The sequence below is a fragment of the Otolemur garnettii genome, unplaced genomic scaffold (assembly GCF_000181295.1).
Source record: "Otolemur garnettii isolate 467f Iridium unplaced genomic scaffold, OtoGar3 scaffold00039, whole genome shotgun sequence".
In the NCBI taxonomy this organism is placed as follows: Eukaryota; Metazoa; Chordata; class Mammalia; order Primates; family Galagidae; genus Otolemur; species Otolemur garnettii.
In genome coordinates, this window is record NW_003852434.1 from 11669313 (window position 1) to 11683991 (window position 14679).

General features: G+C 47.4%; 1 protein-coding gene across 4 annotated transcripts in view; it reads right to left on the reverse strand.

Annotated features, from left to right (window-relative positions):
- Positions 1–5900, reverse strand: part of SEPT11 (septin 11) — a 93265-nt gene extending 87365 nt beyond the window's left edge. For all 4 annotated transcript variants that reach the window (XM_023513372.1, XM_023513370.1, XM_023513369.1 and 1 more), the window contains exon 1: positions 5680–5900. In XM_023513372.1, the coding sequence (XP_023369140.1) occupies positions 5680–5706 (27 nt within the window). In that variant the 5' untranslated portion in view covers positions 5707–5900. The remainder of the gene's footprint in view (positions 1–5679) is intronic.
- Positions 5901–14679: the final 8779 nt, after the last annotated feature.

A 14679-nucleotide genomic window follows, 5' to 3' on the forward strand; every position in this document is an offset into this window, starting at 1 on the left:
CTGGACCCTCAGTGTGTAAGACCAGAGGGAGGAAGCCCCAGGTCATCACGTGTGGTCCCTGGACCCTCAGTGTGTAAGACCAGAGGGTAGGAAGCCCCAGGTCATCACGTGTGGTCACTGGACCCTCGGTGTGTAAGACCAGAGGGAGGAAGTCCCATCGCTGTCACGTGTGGTCACTGGACCCTGCTTCCCGCATCCTTCCTCAGTCTTCATTTCCGCTACTCTTCAAGGGTTCAGTCTGGGCATGAAGGAAACCTCCTCCTCCTACCCTTTCTCATCTTTCCTCTCCTCTACTGAATCCTTAAGAATTAGTAGTGTCTTCCATCAACCAAATTCAAGGATCTGGGATATCTTAAGTTAGGGGTAAAGAGTGCCCAGGACACAAGGCATTAAAGAGCCATATGGTAAGTGCACGTCCACAGAGAACGCCCCGCGCAGCCTAGTCCTTCCACCACCCTGACCTCTGGTCTGTCCACCCTCTCTACAGAACCTGAACGTGGCGGTCCCAGCTAGGCTGCCCCTCACTTTCAAATCTTTGTACCTGCTGTTCCCTGGGCTTGGGACACTTTTCCACAACCACCTCTCTCCCTGTCTTTCCTGGCTAAGTCCTATTGCTTACTCATCCTTCAGAGAGATCGCATCAAAGCAGCAGGGACCACATCTCAAGTATCACCATTGTAACCTCAGCACCCACGCAGAGCCAGTGTACACAAAATATCCGATAAAACAGACGGCTCAGAAAGCCAAGGTTGAGCACAGAGGTATTGGGGTGCTGAGGGTTACTCTGTTTTTCAATTTCTAACCTATTTATATTCTTGTGACTCTCCCCTTCTGCAAGAACAAAACTAGGAGGAAAATCATAAATTCTTCCCAAAGGAATGTTACCTCTCAAAAACAAGCAGATACATTTTATGCTATGTTCTATACATATTTTATTTTCCTTTTTGCACAATAAAAAATACACACACACACACAAAAAAAAAAAAAAGAAGAAGAAGAGGGGAAAAGAAAAGAAAGGCCAAAGATGTTCCTTTGGAAACATGATGTCTTTCCTACCTCTCCACCTGAGCCTGTCCCTTCTGCCAACATATCACACTCATCCCACGTAGCTGCCGTTCCGCAGGTGGACAGAGGTGCCCACACACTGTGCGTGACGTGAGTGTGTGCCGTGCTCACACTCACACTCACGGCACCAATCCTGAAAACAGGTGGGTCCGCAGCCTGCCTTTAGTCAACAGAACAGACTCCCGATCTCTATTCTCAGGCCTACCCTCAGATGCTGCAAACTTTATTTTAGGTCGTCCAGAAAATTCTTTTTACAAGTCTGTTTATCACCTTGGCCCAATTATCGTTTTTATGTCCAACAGCAGCTGCACGGGCGGCTGCCGGCAGGGTCTGAGTGGGTCAGGGGAGGGATTATTTAGCTGAAAGGGAGTTTTCTGTCAATCTAGATTTAAAACAAAACAAAACCAAGGAGGTATCAATTATATTGTAACATAGATCTCCTTGGAAAAAAGAATAGGAGCTTTAGGTCTGCTGGGTTTTGTTTAAACAATGGTTCAGCTTTGCTGCCCAGCTGAGACAGGTCTAGCTAAGACTGTGAAAGACAGCTCCCAAGAAAATGGTAAAATCCAAGAGCAGCTTTTATCCCCCAAGCAAGTTTAGGGCCCTATAAAGTGAAACACAGGCGCAGAGTCTAAATCTGATGCCCATGGTCAGCGTGGCACACTCCATATAACAAATACTTGGTCTTCTCACAATCAATCCCAGCAGGCCATCCAAATCATGGGAAGAACAGGGTCCTCAAATCATTCATCCCTTTGTCTGGATGCAGATACAGGGTGGCCATGCCCAAACACTAAGCATCAGTGTCCCCCACTATGAGAGTTCAATGGGTCAGACAGGTTCACGCAGGCACAATTTGATTTGTAAGTAGAAGTTTACAGAAAGTAGGTTATATTTGTGGATGTAAATCTCAAAAAGCCAATGAAAATACACTAACAACCTAAGAGCAATTGTATCAGAATAGTGGGATATGTATGGATAGTTTTGTCCTTTTAACCAATTTCTTGATTCTATTTTTCATTGTAATATATAGACATATCATTTTTAAAAAGATAAAAAAATTAATCTACAGCTTTCAAAATATTTAAAAGGAGGGATTACCACTTCTCAAACACTTCTTGCGTTCCTTAATAAAGCCTCGATTTATATAATTTATATCACTGACTAAAGGGTTCTAATTCTTAAAACTCACCCATAGATGACAGTCCTTGCTATCATCCAGATGGGTCCATTAATCTTTCTCCAGGGAAACCAGCCAGACCCTTCCATCTGGGACTACATCTTCAAGTCACAGACATGGCAATTTTACAAGGGAAAATACCATTTGATTGTCAGTACTCCCACCCTGCCACTACCCCCCCAACCCTAAAACAGAATTTACCTTTAAGAATTGTCTGTACTTGGCCACACCTTTCATCCTAGCACTCCAGGAAGCCGAGGCTGGAGGATCCCTTGAGCTCAGGAGTTTGAGACCAGCCTGAGCAAAGTGAGACCTTGTCTTTACTAAAAATTGAAAAACCAGCCCAGCATGGTAGAGGGCGCCTGTAGTCCCAGCTACTCAGGAGGCTGAGGCAAGAGAATCACTTAAGCTGAAGAGTTAGAGGTTGCTGTGAACTGTGATGCTGTGGCACTCTACCCAGGGCGACAAAGTAAGACTCTGTCTCAAAAAAAAAGACATATCATGCTGTGATCGAAAGGCAAGCATTTTTTGCCCATTAAAATGTCGTAATTTACCTGGGATATTACACTAAGATGTTCCCACTCAAGAACGTCTAAACCTGGCTCAGCACCAGCAGCACACTGGTTTGGGGGCAGCCACATGCACCAAGGCTGGTGGGTTCCAGCCCATCCCAGGGCAGCTAAACAAACAACAATGACAAGTGCAACAAGAAAACAGCCAGGCGAGGGCGGCACCCGTGGCTCAGTGAGTAGGATGCTAGCCCCACATACTGAGGGTGGCAGGTTCCAACCCACCCCAGGCAAACTGCAACAAAATAAAATAGCTGGGTGTTGTGGCAGGGGCCTGTAGTCCCAGCTACTCAGGAGGCTGAAGCAAGCAAATCACCTAAGCCCAAGAGCTGGAGGTTGCTGTGAGCTGTGACACCACTGCACTCTACTGAAGGTGACATAGTGAGACTCTGTCTCCCTCCCCCCCCCCAAAAAAGGATGTCCAAAACTGAGGGCAAGTTATTCACACAAAATTTTTCTTCATTCTGGATGGGAGAGGCAATTTGTAGGGAAAGGAGATAAGCTCTGTAGAGTTTTCCTAAACAACTTTTTAAAAAAAAAATCTGACTCTAAGTGAGTAACTCTAACTAGGGAAATCCCCTTCGCACATAAACCAGGTTTGGGTGATTCTTTACCCTCACCAGACACACCCTTTCTTTTGTTTTCAAGTAGAACAGAAAAGAAGACTGGAAGGGCAGAGGATTCTAATGTTAAGGATACAGGGAAGACCCTCTGGAGCTAGATCTGGAGAACCTCCTGCACTCACTGGCTCCGTTTTGAAGACATAACTGCACAGACTGCACTTAAGACAATAACTCAATGAACAAAGTGAAACAGTTCAACAATTCCTTGGAAATGTGATCACACTTTTCCTGTAGTATATTAAAAGACATTTCAACTTTGTACTCAATTCCTGATCATCCACACAATTCAATTAAAAAGTCTTGTTTTTAAATTGAAAGTAACCTTAATTCCAGTGACAAACAGGAGTGTACAGACAGTACTTACCTCCTCTGTACCCACATACTTTAAAAAAAGTCTCTATTATTAAAGAAGGAAGTTTGACACAAGAATTCCATGGGATTAAGCTCACATATGGTCAGCAGACCTGATGTTGGATATGATTATGGCCACACAACTAATCTTAAACCTGTGTACTCCTCCTCATTAGCTAAACTATACGAACTAACTTATAGAAAATGAGCAGCAAAAAATTTCTTTCACCTCTCCCCACACCTCCAGAATGCACCAGCTATAGGGGTCACTTAAAAAGATACATACCCCTACAAAATTATTTGCATGGGTGGATAGACGATTGCCAGTAAAGTAGGTATTTACTATTTCAGTTCTTTGAATCTGTGCCCTGGTAATAAGTTTGGGGGGAGGAGGAGGTTTGTGAGAATAATTTAACAACATAAACTTGACCTCAATAGACTTCCATTTCCGTATGAGAAAATAAGGGGATTAGCCCAGAACTATGCCAATTCCCTCAGTAACAAAAATCTATGACCACTAATTATCAAAGAGCAATTTGTGTCCAAGAGGAGACCAGAATTCTTAAGAAGTGTCATTAAATAGTAGAGTTTAAAAGGCCTAAAAGACAGTTACACTTGGATATCTGACCACTGCACATTTTCTGACCCTGGAAAATGTCTTTGGGAACACCCGGGCAGCCGCACCACCAACCTCAATTAGAACATGCAGAGGAAGCCCGCTAACTTCCCGCGGGGGAGCGGGGCGCGAACGGTGCGCGTGTAGGGGAGAGAGACGGAAGGGCGGGAGTCTCGGCACAGCCTGGCCTTCCTGGGGTCCTCGAGAGACTCCGTCTACTGCTGCAAAATCTCGCAAGCCACCACCTGCAGCTGCACAGCCGTGAGAAGGGGAAGAGGAGAAAAGAAAGAGGAGGTGCGAGGCAGGGGAAGGTCCTCGCCCGAGGCGACCCCAAAGCCGGCCAGGCGAAAGCAGACTTAGAACAGCGACAAAGAAAAGGGGCAAGAGAAAGAGGACTCCGCCTTCCCCACCCAGCTCCGCTCCTTTCACTACAGAGGAAAGGCCGCCGCCGTCCCTACCCTCCGCCCTCCTCTCGGGGATGCGGAGCAGCCGGGGAGCCGCACCCACAAGTCCCGCTCCCCTCCGCCGGGACCCAGGGGCAGACCGGTCCTGCGCCCCAGCAGGCGCCCCCGCCCCGGCCCGCAAACTCGGGGCGGGGGTGTCGCCCTGCCGCTCTCCCTCCGGGCCGCGGGGCACCCGGTCCTCCACGCACCCGCCCTCCCTTCCTCCTCGCGTCCCCGCCGCCCCCGGCCTTCCAGCCGCCGGGCATGCGAGTCCTCCCACCCACCCGACAAGGGAGCCTTGTGAAAACTTTGGGTGTATCTAGGGCTTTGTCCACATCCTGGGCAGGGCCCGGCCACCCCGGGGGTGCCTGAGGGTGTCCTAGAGTCTCACAATACACTGGTGAAGCCACCACGGAAATCCCACCCCTTCGCCCCGCGTCTCCAGCCGTGTGACACTCAGCTCACAATTCCCACGCCCCGATCGCCCCACGGCGCGGGGGAGCCCTGCACGGTCACGAGGCGAGAGTGCGCGGGCAGAGGAGCCGAGAAGCGCCGCGGCTAACAGAATCCTTTAAAAAGGAGCACGGGAGAGGGGTCCTTTTCCGTCCACATCCCCAGAACAGGGGCGCGCCGAGGCGGTGCGCCGGTGCATCACGTAGTAACTGAGTCTCTGGGCTCCCCACCCGTCCCTCTGCCCCAGACGCGCGCCCAAATTCACGCACACACCCACGGCCGCCGCCAGCTCCCCGCGATCCCCGCCGCGCCCGCCCCAAGGCAGAGACCCCCCGGCATCGAGAGCAGCGGGTGAGGAAAGCGAGGCCCCTGCACTCACAGACGGTCTCCCCACGGCCACGGCCATCGCGGCTGCGGCTCCGGCTTCGCCCGGGTGCTCCCCGCCGACACCGGCTGCTGCTGGCGCTCCGGCTCCGGCTCGCCTCCCCCGCGCCTCCCTCGCGGCCGCGCTCCGCTCGCGCCCGAGTCCAGCTCGCAGCCAGCGGCATCTGCTCCCCCCGCGCCGCGCCCTCCCGCTTTATTGGAGCAACATGGCCACCCGCCTGGAAGGCACCATTCGCTTCCCCGGGCAGGGGTGCGAACGGGCGCCCCGGGCCCGGGCGGCGGCAGCAAGGACCGTGGGCTGGCTCCGAGCTGGGTCGCCGGCCTCTGCCGCAGGGCTCGGCCTCCTGGGGTTCAGCTGCCCGCCCCCCAGCTACCCTCTCCCGCGCCACAGCGGTGCCCCCAGCCCGCGCGCCGGCCACCACCCCCACGCCGCCATATGCTGGAATCCGAGTAAAAGCCTGGGCGCCGAGGTCCCGGCCCCGAGTCCCTCCACGCGCTTTGCGGAGCCAGTAGCTAGGGCGGCTGCCGAGGGAAAGAAGGGAGGCTGGGGGAAGACAGGACGCGGGGACAGCATCCCCCAGAGCGTTGGCCCCGAAGTAGCATGCCCCACCCAGGGGACAGGCTTGGAAAGGGCTGTGGACAACCAGCGCGGCGGCTGGTGACCAAGACGGGGCTGGGCGGGCCCCCACAAGGGAAGAGTGGCCGCTCCAAGAGGCTTCCCTTCAGAAGGGAGAGACCAAAAGACTGGCACCGACGAGGTGTCGCTGTAGCGGGAGGCTGAATGGGGGACCACACTGGCGAGGAAAAGCCAGTAGTATCTGCGGCCGCGGACGACCCAGCCACTCACTGCCCGCTCCAGAGGTAGAAAAGAAAACCGCCTCCGCTGAAGAGCTAAAGCAGCTATTGGCTGCTCTAGGGCGTAGGGGCCAAGGCCTCCCCGGCTGTAAATGGAGGGGTCACACGTGGGGATCTGGCGACTTTATTCAGGAACTGGAGACGGACCCGTCGAACCTGAGCCGTGCGCGCTGGGGCGCGCTGCGAGCGGAGTCCCTGGAGACCGCCCCAGACTGGAGTCCGGCCGTGTGGAACTGGGTTCTCCTCTGTCATGAGGAAGGTGGTTTTCTTTTTTTCACTGATGTTGGGGTGTTACTGCGTGTCTGTGTCGAGCGGAATGGCGGGGTGGGGCAACGCCCAGGCCCTGGTTGGGCGGCGACCTGTGTCAGATGTGCTGTAGATTACCGCGGCCCCTCGTGGGCAAGAGAGACCCCCGGCCACTAGGTGATTAAGGATAACCAGACCTGGCGTGGAACCAGGAAGAGGGAAGGGAAAGTGGTGAGAAGGTGAAGCGCTGTGATCAGCCCACCGGATTCCGCCCTCAGGGAAAACCAGCCTTCTGAATTAGGTAAAAGCAACGACTCTTTGGACTCAGGCGCCCCGGAGTCTGACCTGAGACCTCAGACAGCTGCTGTTGTCCCACCTATGGTGGGCCTAAGACTCCAAGGCCTGCAGCCTTACACCAAGGGTTAATAGTGTTCTGGCTCGGCTTGGGCTGCTGCTGCGGAGCAGAATCAGGCCTGCTCTGGCACATGGGCAGGGGCTCAAGGCCACCTAGGCCGAATTCCATTGGCAGGACCACGGTGGCACAGCCTGAAGGGTGAGGGGCGCCCACGTGGAACCTGCACGTGCTGTAGGCTGACCCACACTTGTCAGGCGCTAACCTGTTCGGTTTTGATCATCAATTTTTGCCCTCTAGACTTCAAAGCCCTTGAGACTAGGGACCACCATTTTATGCCAAATGTTCATTCCACAAGTGTTGAATCAAGATTACATGTGAATGGGTGCTGCGCGGACCAGGAGACAGAAATACTTTTCTTCTGCAGCTTTGGTATGTGGACATTTTGTTCTTTCCCCCATAGGAAAGATGAAACTCTCCCCAAGCAGAAGAGGCCTCAGGGAAGCCCCAGGAATAGGGCTCGGCACTCTGCACACAGGATGTAAAGGCCATTGTAAAGGAACTCTTTCCACTTGGTGTTACACTGAACAGACCAGACTGCAGAATTATTTTATCTACTTGTTCACGTATTCAGTTTTTAAAATTTATTTTGTCTGTCAATGCTTATGATGTAAACTTGGCTGATAATAAGAGTGTGAATTCCCTACCTTAGTGGGTAGGTCGGTTCATTCCTTTTTTTTTTTTTTTGCAGTTTTTGGCCAGAGATGGGTTTGAACCCACCACCTCCAGCATATGGGGCTGGCGCCCTACTCCTTGAGCCACAGGCACCACTCCAGGTGGGTTCATTCTAAAGTCGCCAATTGCAGCCTCTCATCTGAGAAGTGCAGAGGCTTTGGAGGCAGTCTGGCATTGCTGGAGTGCAGGAGCCTTAGAGGGAGCGTGGCCGGGTGGGGAGAATATAGCACTTCAGCTAGATCCCCACTGATTGGCCTTGTTACCTCAGGCAAGTTAGACTTTCTTCATTCTACGTGGGACAGTGTGTGGTGATGGAGGACATAGTCTGTTTCCTGGCTCCACTCTCCATCCTGCTCTCTGCCCCTCCCCACCGGAACTCAGTGGCCTTTCTTTCTCTAGATTCCAGTTGAGCTCAGGCAGTGGGGAGCAACCCCAGCAGAACAGGGAGAGGAATGTGAATACTCATGCCCCTAGGCCCCCTCACTTGGGCACCAGGCACCAGCACCAGCTGACTGCATCCCCCAACCAAAAGTCAGTTACTTCCCTGGGGTGACCCAGAGAAGCCCCTTATAGTTTTCCCACATCTTGCCTATTCCTTTGCAAATAGTCTTTACTAAACCCTATTCAAATTATCCAATATGGGCTCAGCCCTGTAACACAGTGGTTAGGGCACCAGCCATATACACCAAGGGTGCTGGGTTCAAACCTGGCTTAGCCAGCAAAACAATGACAACTGCCACAAAAAATAGCTGGGTGTTGTGGCAGGCCCCTGTAGTCCCAGCTATTTGGGAGGCTGAGGCAAGAGAATCGCTTAAGCCCAAGAGTTTCAGGTTGCTGTGAGCCATGACACCTGAGCACTCTACCCAGGGTGACATAGTAAAACTGTCTCAAGAAAAAAAAAATTATCCAATCGGAATGTACTGTGTTATTCCTGTTGGGACATTAACAGGCTTTACATAATTATTCTGAGAATTAACTGAGAATATGTAGTTGTATTATTATTAGAATGACCTATAATTTATTGTCTAAATGTTGAAAGTTTTGACATTAAAAAAGGAGGTTGGTGCTGTTTATAACCACAGTGAGGCAATAGGAAAAAGTCAGGATTTACATAAATCTGTCCTCAAAGGCGAGGGAGCTGAGTCTGCAGAAAGGTGATACATCCAGTTCCTCAAAAAGAAATATTTAACAGGAATTTGCAATCGACCTCAATCCGATAGAAATCATATCCCAGGGGCCCACACAGTTATACCCCAGACCCTGGGCTTAATACATTAGAGAAAGGGTATACACGCTTAGGAAGGAATTTGCCTAAGGGAAGCACTTACAGTAAATTTAGGTAAAAACAAAATCTTAGAGGCATTCCCAGAACTGGGTTAATCAGAAGTCAACGCAGTGGATTAACATCTATGATGAAGTGATTCCATATCACCCTACAATTACTGCAAGTAAACTCTGCTTTGGACATGTAGAGCAACTGAGACGGTCCTACCACCACTGATCTTTCTCTACACTATGAATTTCTCAAGGCAAGCATGCTTATTTATCTTTCAGCTTCAAACACATGGTCTGATATAGTCAACAAATATTCAGTTGCACTGGAATAGGGATGAAGCTAAGGGCTAGGAATTGAAGAACCTTTGTTCCCGGCCTGAGGATTTAGAGCTTGATCCTGTAGGCAATGAGTATCCAGGGAGGCCTTTAGAAGTGATACGAAGTTTGTGTTTTAGAAAAGAGCTATAGGGAATATTTGACATGGTGAGTAACATAGGATCTATTCCTTTTTCTTTTTTTCAGATAGAGCCTTAAGCTGTCACACTTAAGCAGCTCACAGTAACCTCCAACTCGTGGGCTTAGGCAATTCTCCTGCCTCTGCTTCCCACGTAGCTGGGACTACAGGTGCCCGCCACAATGCCCAGCTATTCTTTGGTTGCAGCTGTCATTGTTGTTTGGTGGGCCTGGGCTGGATTCAGACCCGCCAGTTCAGGTCTATGTGGCTGGTGCCTTAACTGCTTGAGCCATAGGCGCCAAGCCAATTCCCCTTTTTAATGAATCCCAAGTCATCTAGAGAGATTTTCCAATGACTGTTAACAGCTTTGTAGAAAGAAAATATTCCTGGGTGGCACCTGTGGCTCAGTGGGTAGGGCGCTGGCCCCATATACCAAGGGTGGTGGGTTCAAAACCAGACCCAGCCAAATTGCAACAAAAAATAGCCTGGCATTGTGGTGGGTGCCTGTATTCCCAGCTACTTGGGAGGCTGAGGCAAGAGAATTGCCTAAGCCCACGAGTTGGAGGTTACTGTGAGCTGTGGCACCATGGCACTCTACTAAGGGCAACAAAGTGAAACTCTGTCTCAAAAAAAAAAAGTAAATATTCCTGAAGATATTTTCCACCAAGTCCTTCCTTTCATCACCATAGTATATCCAAACAGCACGTGGTCTAAGCTTGGACAATCAGATACTGTTAAATTTGAATCTTGAGCCAAGTAACACAAAGATAGTACAAATTGTGAGCATTTATGCATTCCATATTTTTTTTTTTTTTGCAGTTTTTGGCTGGGGCTGGGTTTGAACTCACCACCTCCAGCATACAGGGCCGGCACCCTACTCCTTTGAGCCACAGACACCACCCGCATTCCATAATTTTTTAAAAAAAATGTTAGCTTAAGTTATCAAGGATTTATTTATGTGGCTTGCAGTTGGAGAACCTTATCTAACACAGTAAAAATGATGAATTGGAAAGGGATAAGAAAGGGAATAATTTAGAAGCTAGTGCCATTTTGATTTTAGATAGTATTAACTGTCAATAGATCCTGAGCCATTCCTGCAATATAATATGTAAAAAAGTTCAATACAACACTTTAAAACACGTCCACATTTGAAAGGAAAAAGTAAAACAATCCCTATTTGTAGATGGGGACTAATATAACATGTAGAAAATTCTAAAGAATCCACTAAAAAATCAGAACTAATAAATGAGCTCAGCAAGATTGCAGAATACAAGATCTGCTGACACTCTGATAGAAATTGCCTTTCACAAACTCATACGGACTCCAACGATTACCACTTTTTTCTCTATTGTTTAGAAATTTGCTAGGCAATGTTAAACTTATCAGTAATTCTCAGACTCAACTCTGCTCCTACCGCTCTTGATTCTCTTTGAACATCAGGGAAAAAACTTGCTCCTTTTCAGTCTTTTGGCACTTAGTTTTCTCTGGCTTCCCAGAGTGACTAATATTGATTCTACAATCACTTATGCAATAACTTTCATGGATAATTCATTTAGGCCTTGAAAGTTTAACTCATTTAAATCAATTGGTCGCTTGTTTACCACACTGGATTTTAGTAGCCTTTAAATCATGTTGGTCCCACCTTTTTTTCATTAAAACATTATTCTCATTGAGAGAGGAGACAAAATAAAACTTGAGTTCTGCCTCATCTTTGCCATCTGATACCATCATATCAGCACCACGCAGTAGCTTTCAGCCTTTCTGTTCACCCTCTGTGGGAAGTATTACTTGAAAAAAAAAATTGCAAAATGTCCTTATACTCTTCTTAAAGGCAAAAATTATCTAAGCCTGCGAGGAAATTTCCATCCCTGTAGGCTGTGGTACTCTTTAAAGTGTGCTCTTTTAAAATCTGATCACTACAAGTGGTGCTCTGTGAAGTGACATGCTCTTTGGAGTTTGGTGACTTGGCCTCCTGGCCACTCTCCTTGGCAGCCAGCCCTGCAGCTGGGTCATTCCCCGGGGCTCTGGCACCACTCCTCCTCAGCTCATTCCTTTTTCCCTCTGGCCAGTCATTGTGGTGACAGTTATTATTTCTTCGCATGAGCCTAGAAAATTTATGTAGTTGAAGTCCTTTGGAATTCTAGATGTTTCCACCGAATTAGAACAGAATCGGATGTGCCTGTATGCTCTGAGGACAAAGCACTCGTACCATCTCCCCTTTTCCTCACTCCGTTCACTGCCAGCTGAGTAACTAATGCAGGGTTACTCTGCACCCCCATCTCTCTTGCTGTAGACTTGTTCCCTTTGAATGAGGTAAAACTTTTTTTAGCTCATTTCAGTCATAAATCCTTTGCTAACTCTTGTACCAGTATCTATTGGATGATGTTCATTTTGTTAATTTTTCAGTTAAAGTTCAGTTCACGTTGCCCTTAGTTCTCCCTTGCCAGCGTTCGATTTCAAGGTACTTCTGCCTGTTTCACTTCTGCCTTCACAGATTAGAAGTGGATATTGACTGGTTGGTGTGATGACTTTGGGCACAAAAAAAGTGCCTTTTTTTTTTCAAGTACTACTTGCCACAGAGGGTGAACAAAAAGGCTGGAAGCTACTGGTTGCTGCTGCGGAAATAATGCTATCAGATGACAAAGAAAAGCTAAGATTCCTCAAGGTTCAAATAAATGTTTTTGCTGCCTTTAAACAAATCAGCCACTGCAAGCCTCCTCCTTGCTCACCAGCAGTAGAAAATATGGCTTGGGAGTTAGGGCTCTGGGTTCACGTTCCACACTGCCAAACACCATAAGCTATGCACGTTTTTAAAGTTGATGTATTTCTTTAGGTATAGGCTAAGTTGCTATAGTAATTTTTAACAAAGCTGCCAAGATAGTTCTATGGGAAAGCATACTTTTCCTTTTTTTTTGAGACAGAGTCTCACTTTGTTGCCCTCAGTAGAGTGCTGTGGCATCACAGCTCACAGCAACCTCCAGCTCCTGGGCTTAGGCAATTCTCTTGCCTCAGCCTCCAGAGTAGCTGGGACCACAGGCGCCCACCACAACACCTGGCTTTCTTTTGTTGCAGTTGTCATTGCTGTAGCTGGCTGAAGCTGGGTTCAAACCCACCACCATAGGTACATGGGGTCAGCACCCTACCCACTGAGACACAGGCACTGCCTGGGAAAGCATACTTTTTCAACAAATTGTGTTGCAACTATTGAATATCCACATAGAAGAACCTCAACCCATATTTTTACCTACACACAAGATTAAATTCAAATGGAATATAAACAGTAAAACTTTTTTGTTGTTGTTTGCTTGTTTTGAGACAGAGTTTCCCTGTGTTGCCCTCAGTAGAGTTCTGTGACATTATAGCTCACAGCAACCTCAAACTCTTGGGCTCAAGCAATTCTCTTGCCTCAGTCTCCTAAGTAGCTAGGACTACAGGCGCCCACCACAATGCCCAGCTATTTTTTGTTGCAGTTGTCATTGTTGTTTAGCAGGCCTGGGCTAGGTTGGAACCCTCCAGTGTCAGTGCACGTGGCTGGGGCTGTAACCACTGTGCTATGGGCACTGAGCCTAAACAGTAAAACTTCTTGAAGAAAACATAGAAAGAATCTTCATTACTTTGGGTAAGGCAATGATGTCTTAGCAGGGACATAGAAAGCACTAACCCAGTGGACATCATCAACATTTTGCCCCTCAGAAGACACCATTAAGAAATGAAAAAGGTCTTTGATAAACCAAACAAGAGCATTCACTGGGGCAAAGACTCCCTATTTAATAAATGATGCTGGGAGAATTGGATAGCTACATGCAAAAGACCTGCACCTTTCTCCACTCACAAAAATTGATTCAAGATGGATAAAGGACTTAAATCTAAGGCATGAAACGATAAAAATCCTCAAAGAAAGAATTGGAAAAGCACTGGAAGATATTGGCCTGGGGAAAGACTTTATGAGGAAGACTGCCAAGGCAAGAGCAACAAACAATACTAAACAAATGGGATCTTATGAAACTGAAAAGTTTCTGTACAGCAAAGGAGACAATAACCAGAGCAAATAGACAACCTACTCAATGGGAAAGGATATTTGCATATTTTGAATCTGACAAAAGTCTAATAACCAAGATCTATGCAGAACTTCAATTAATCTACAAGAAAAAAACCAACAGCCCCATAAATCAATGGGGAAGAGAGATGAACAGAATCTTCTCTAAAGCCGATAGGCAAATGGCTACTAACTATATGAAAAAATGCTCTTCATCTCTAATTATTAGAGAAATGCAAATTAAAACCACCCTAAGATATCATCTAACTTCAGTGAGAATGGCCTATATCACAAAATCTCAAAATTGCAGATGCTGATGCGGATGTGGAGAGAAAGGAACACTCTTGCACTGCTGGTGGGACTATAAACTAAAACAACCTTTTTGGAAGGAAGTATGGAGAAACCTCTAAGAACTCAACCTAGACCTCCCATTTGATCCTGCAATCCCACTATTGGGCATCTATCCAGAAGAAATAAAAAACTTTTACTATAAAGACACTTGTACTAGGCTGTTTATCACAGGCCAATTTACAATTGCTAAAATGTGGAAACAGCCTAAATGTCCTTCAACCCAGGAATGGATTGGTAAGCTGTGGTATATGTACACTATGGAGTATTATTCAGCCATCAAAAAAATGAAGATTTTACAGCATTTGTAATAACCTGGATGGAGGTGGAACACAGTATTCTTAGTGAAGCATCACAGGAATGGAGAAGTAAGAATCCTATGTATTCAACTTTGATATGAAGACAATTAATGACAATTAATGACATGTTGGGGCATAGGGGAAGGGGAGATCAGACTGAGAAGGAGCGAGGGGGTGTGGGCAAAAAAATAAAAATATATATATATATAAAAATAATAATGTTTACTTCTCATACAAACTGAATTTAATTTTGATTAATGTATATTACTTAAATATCAATTTTTAATCCAACATGTCAGTATGTTGTTTATCATATTGCATCCTTATTCATCAGTGAAATATGTCTGTAATTTCCCCTTTATAATAATATATTTTTCCTAATTTTACTATCAGGG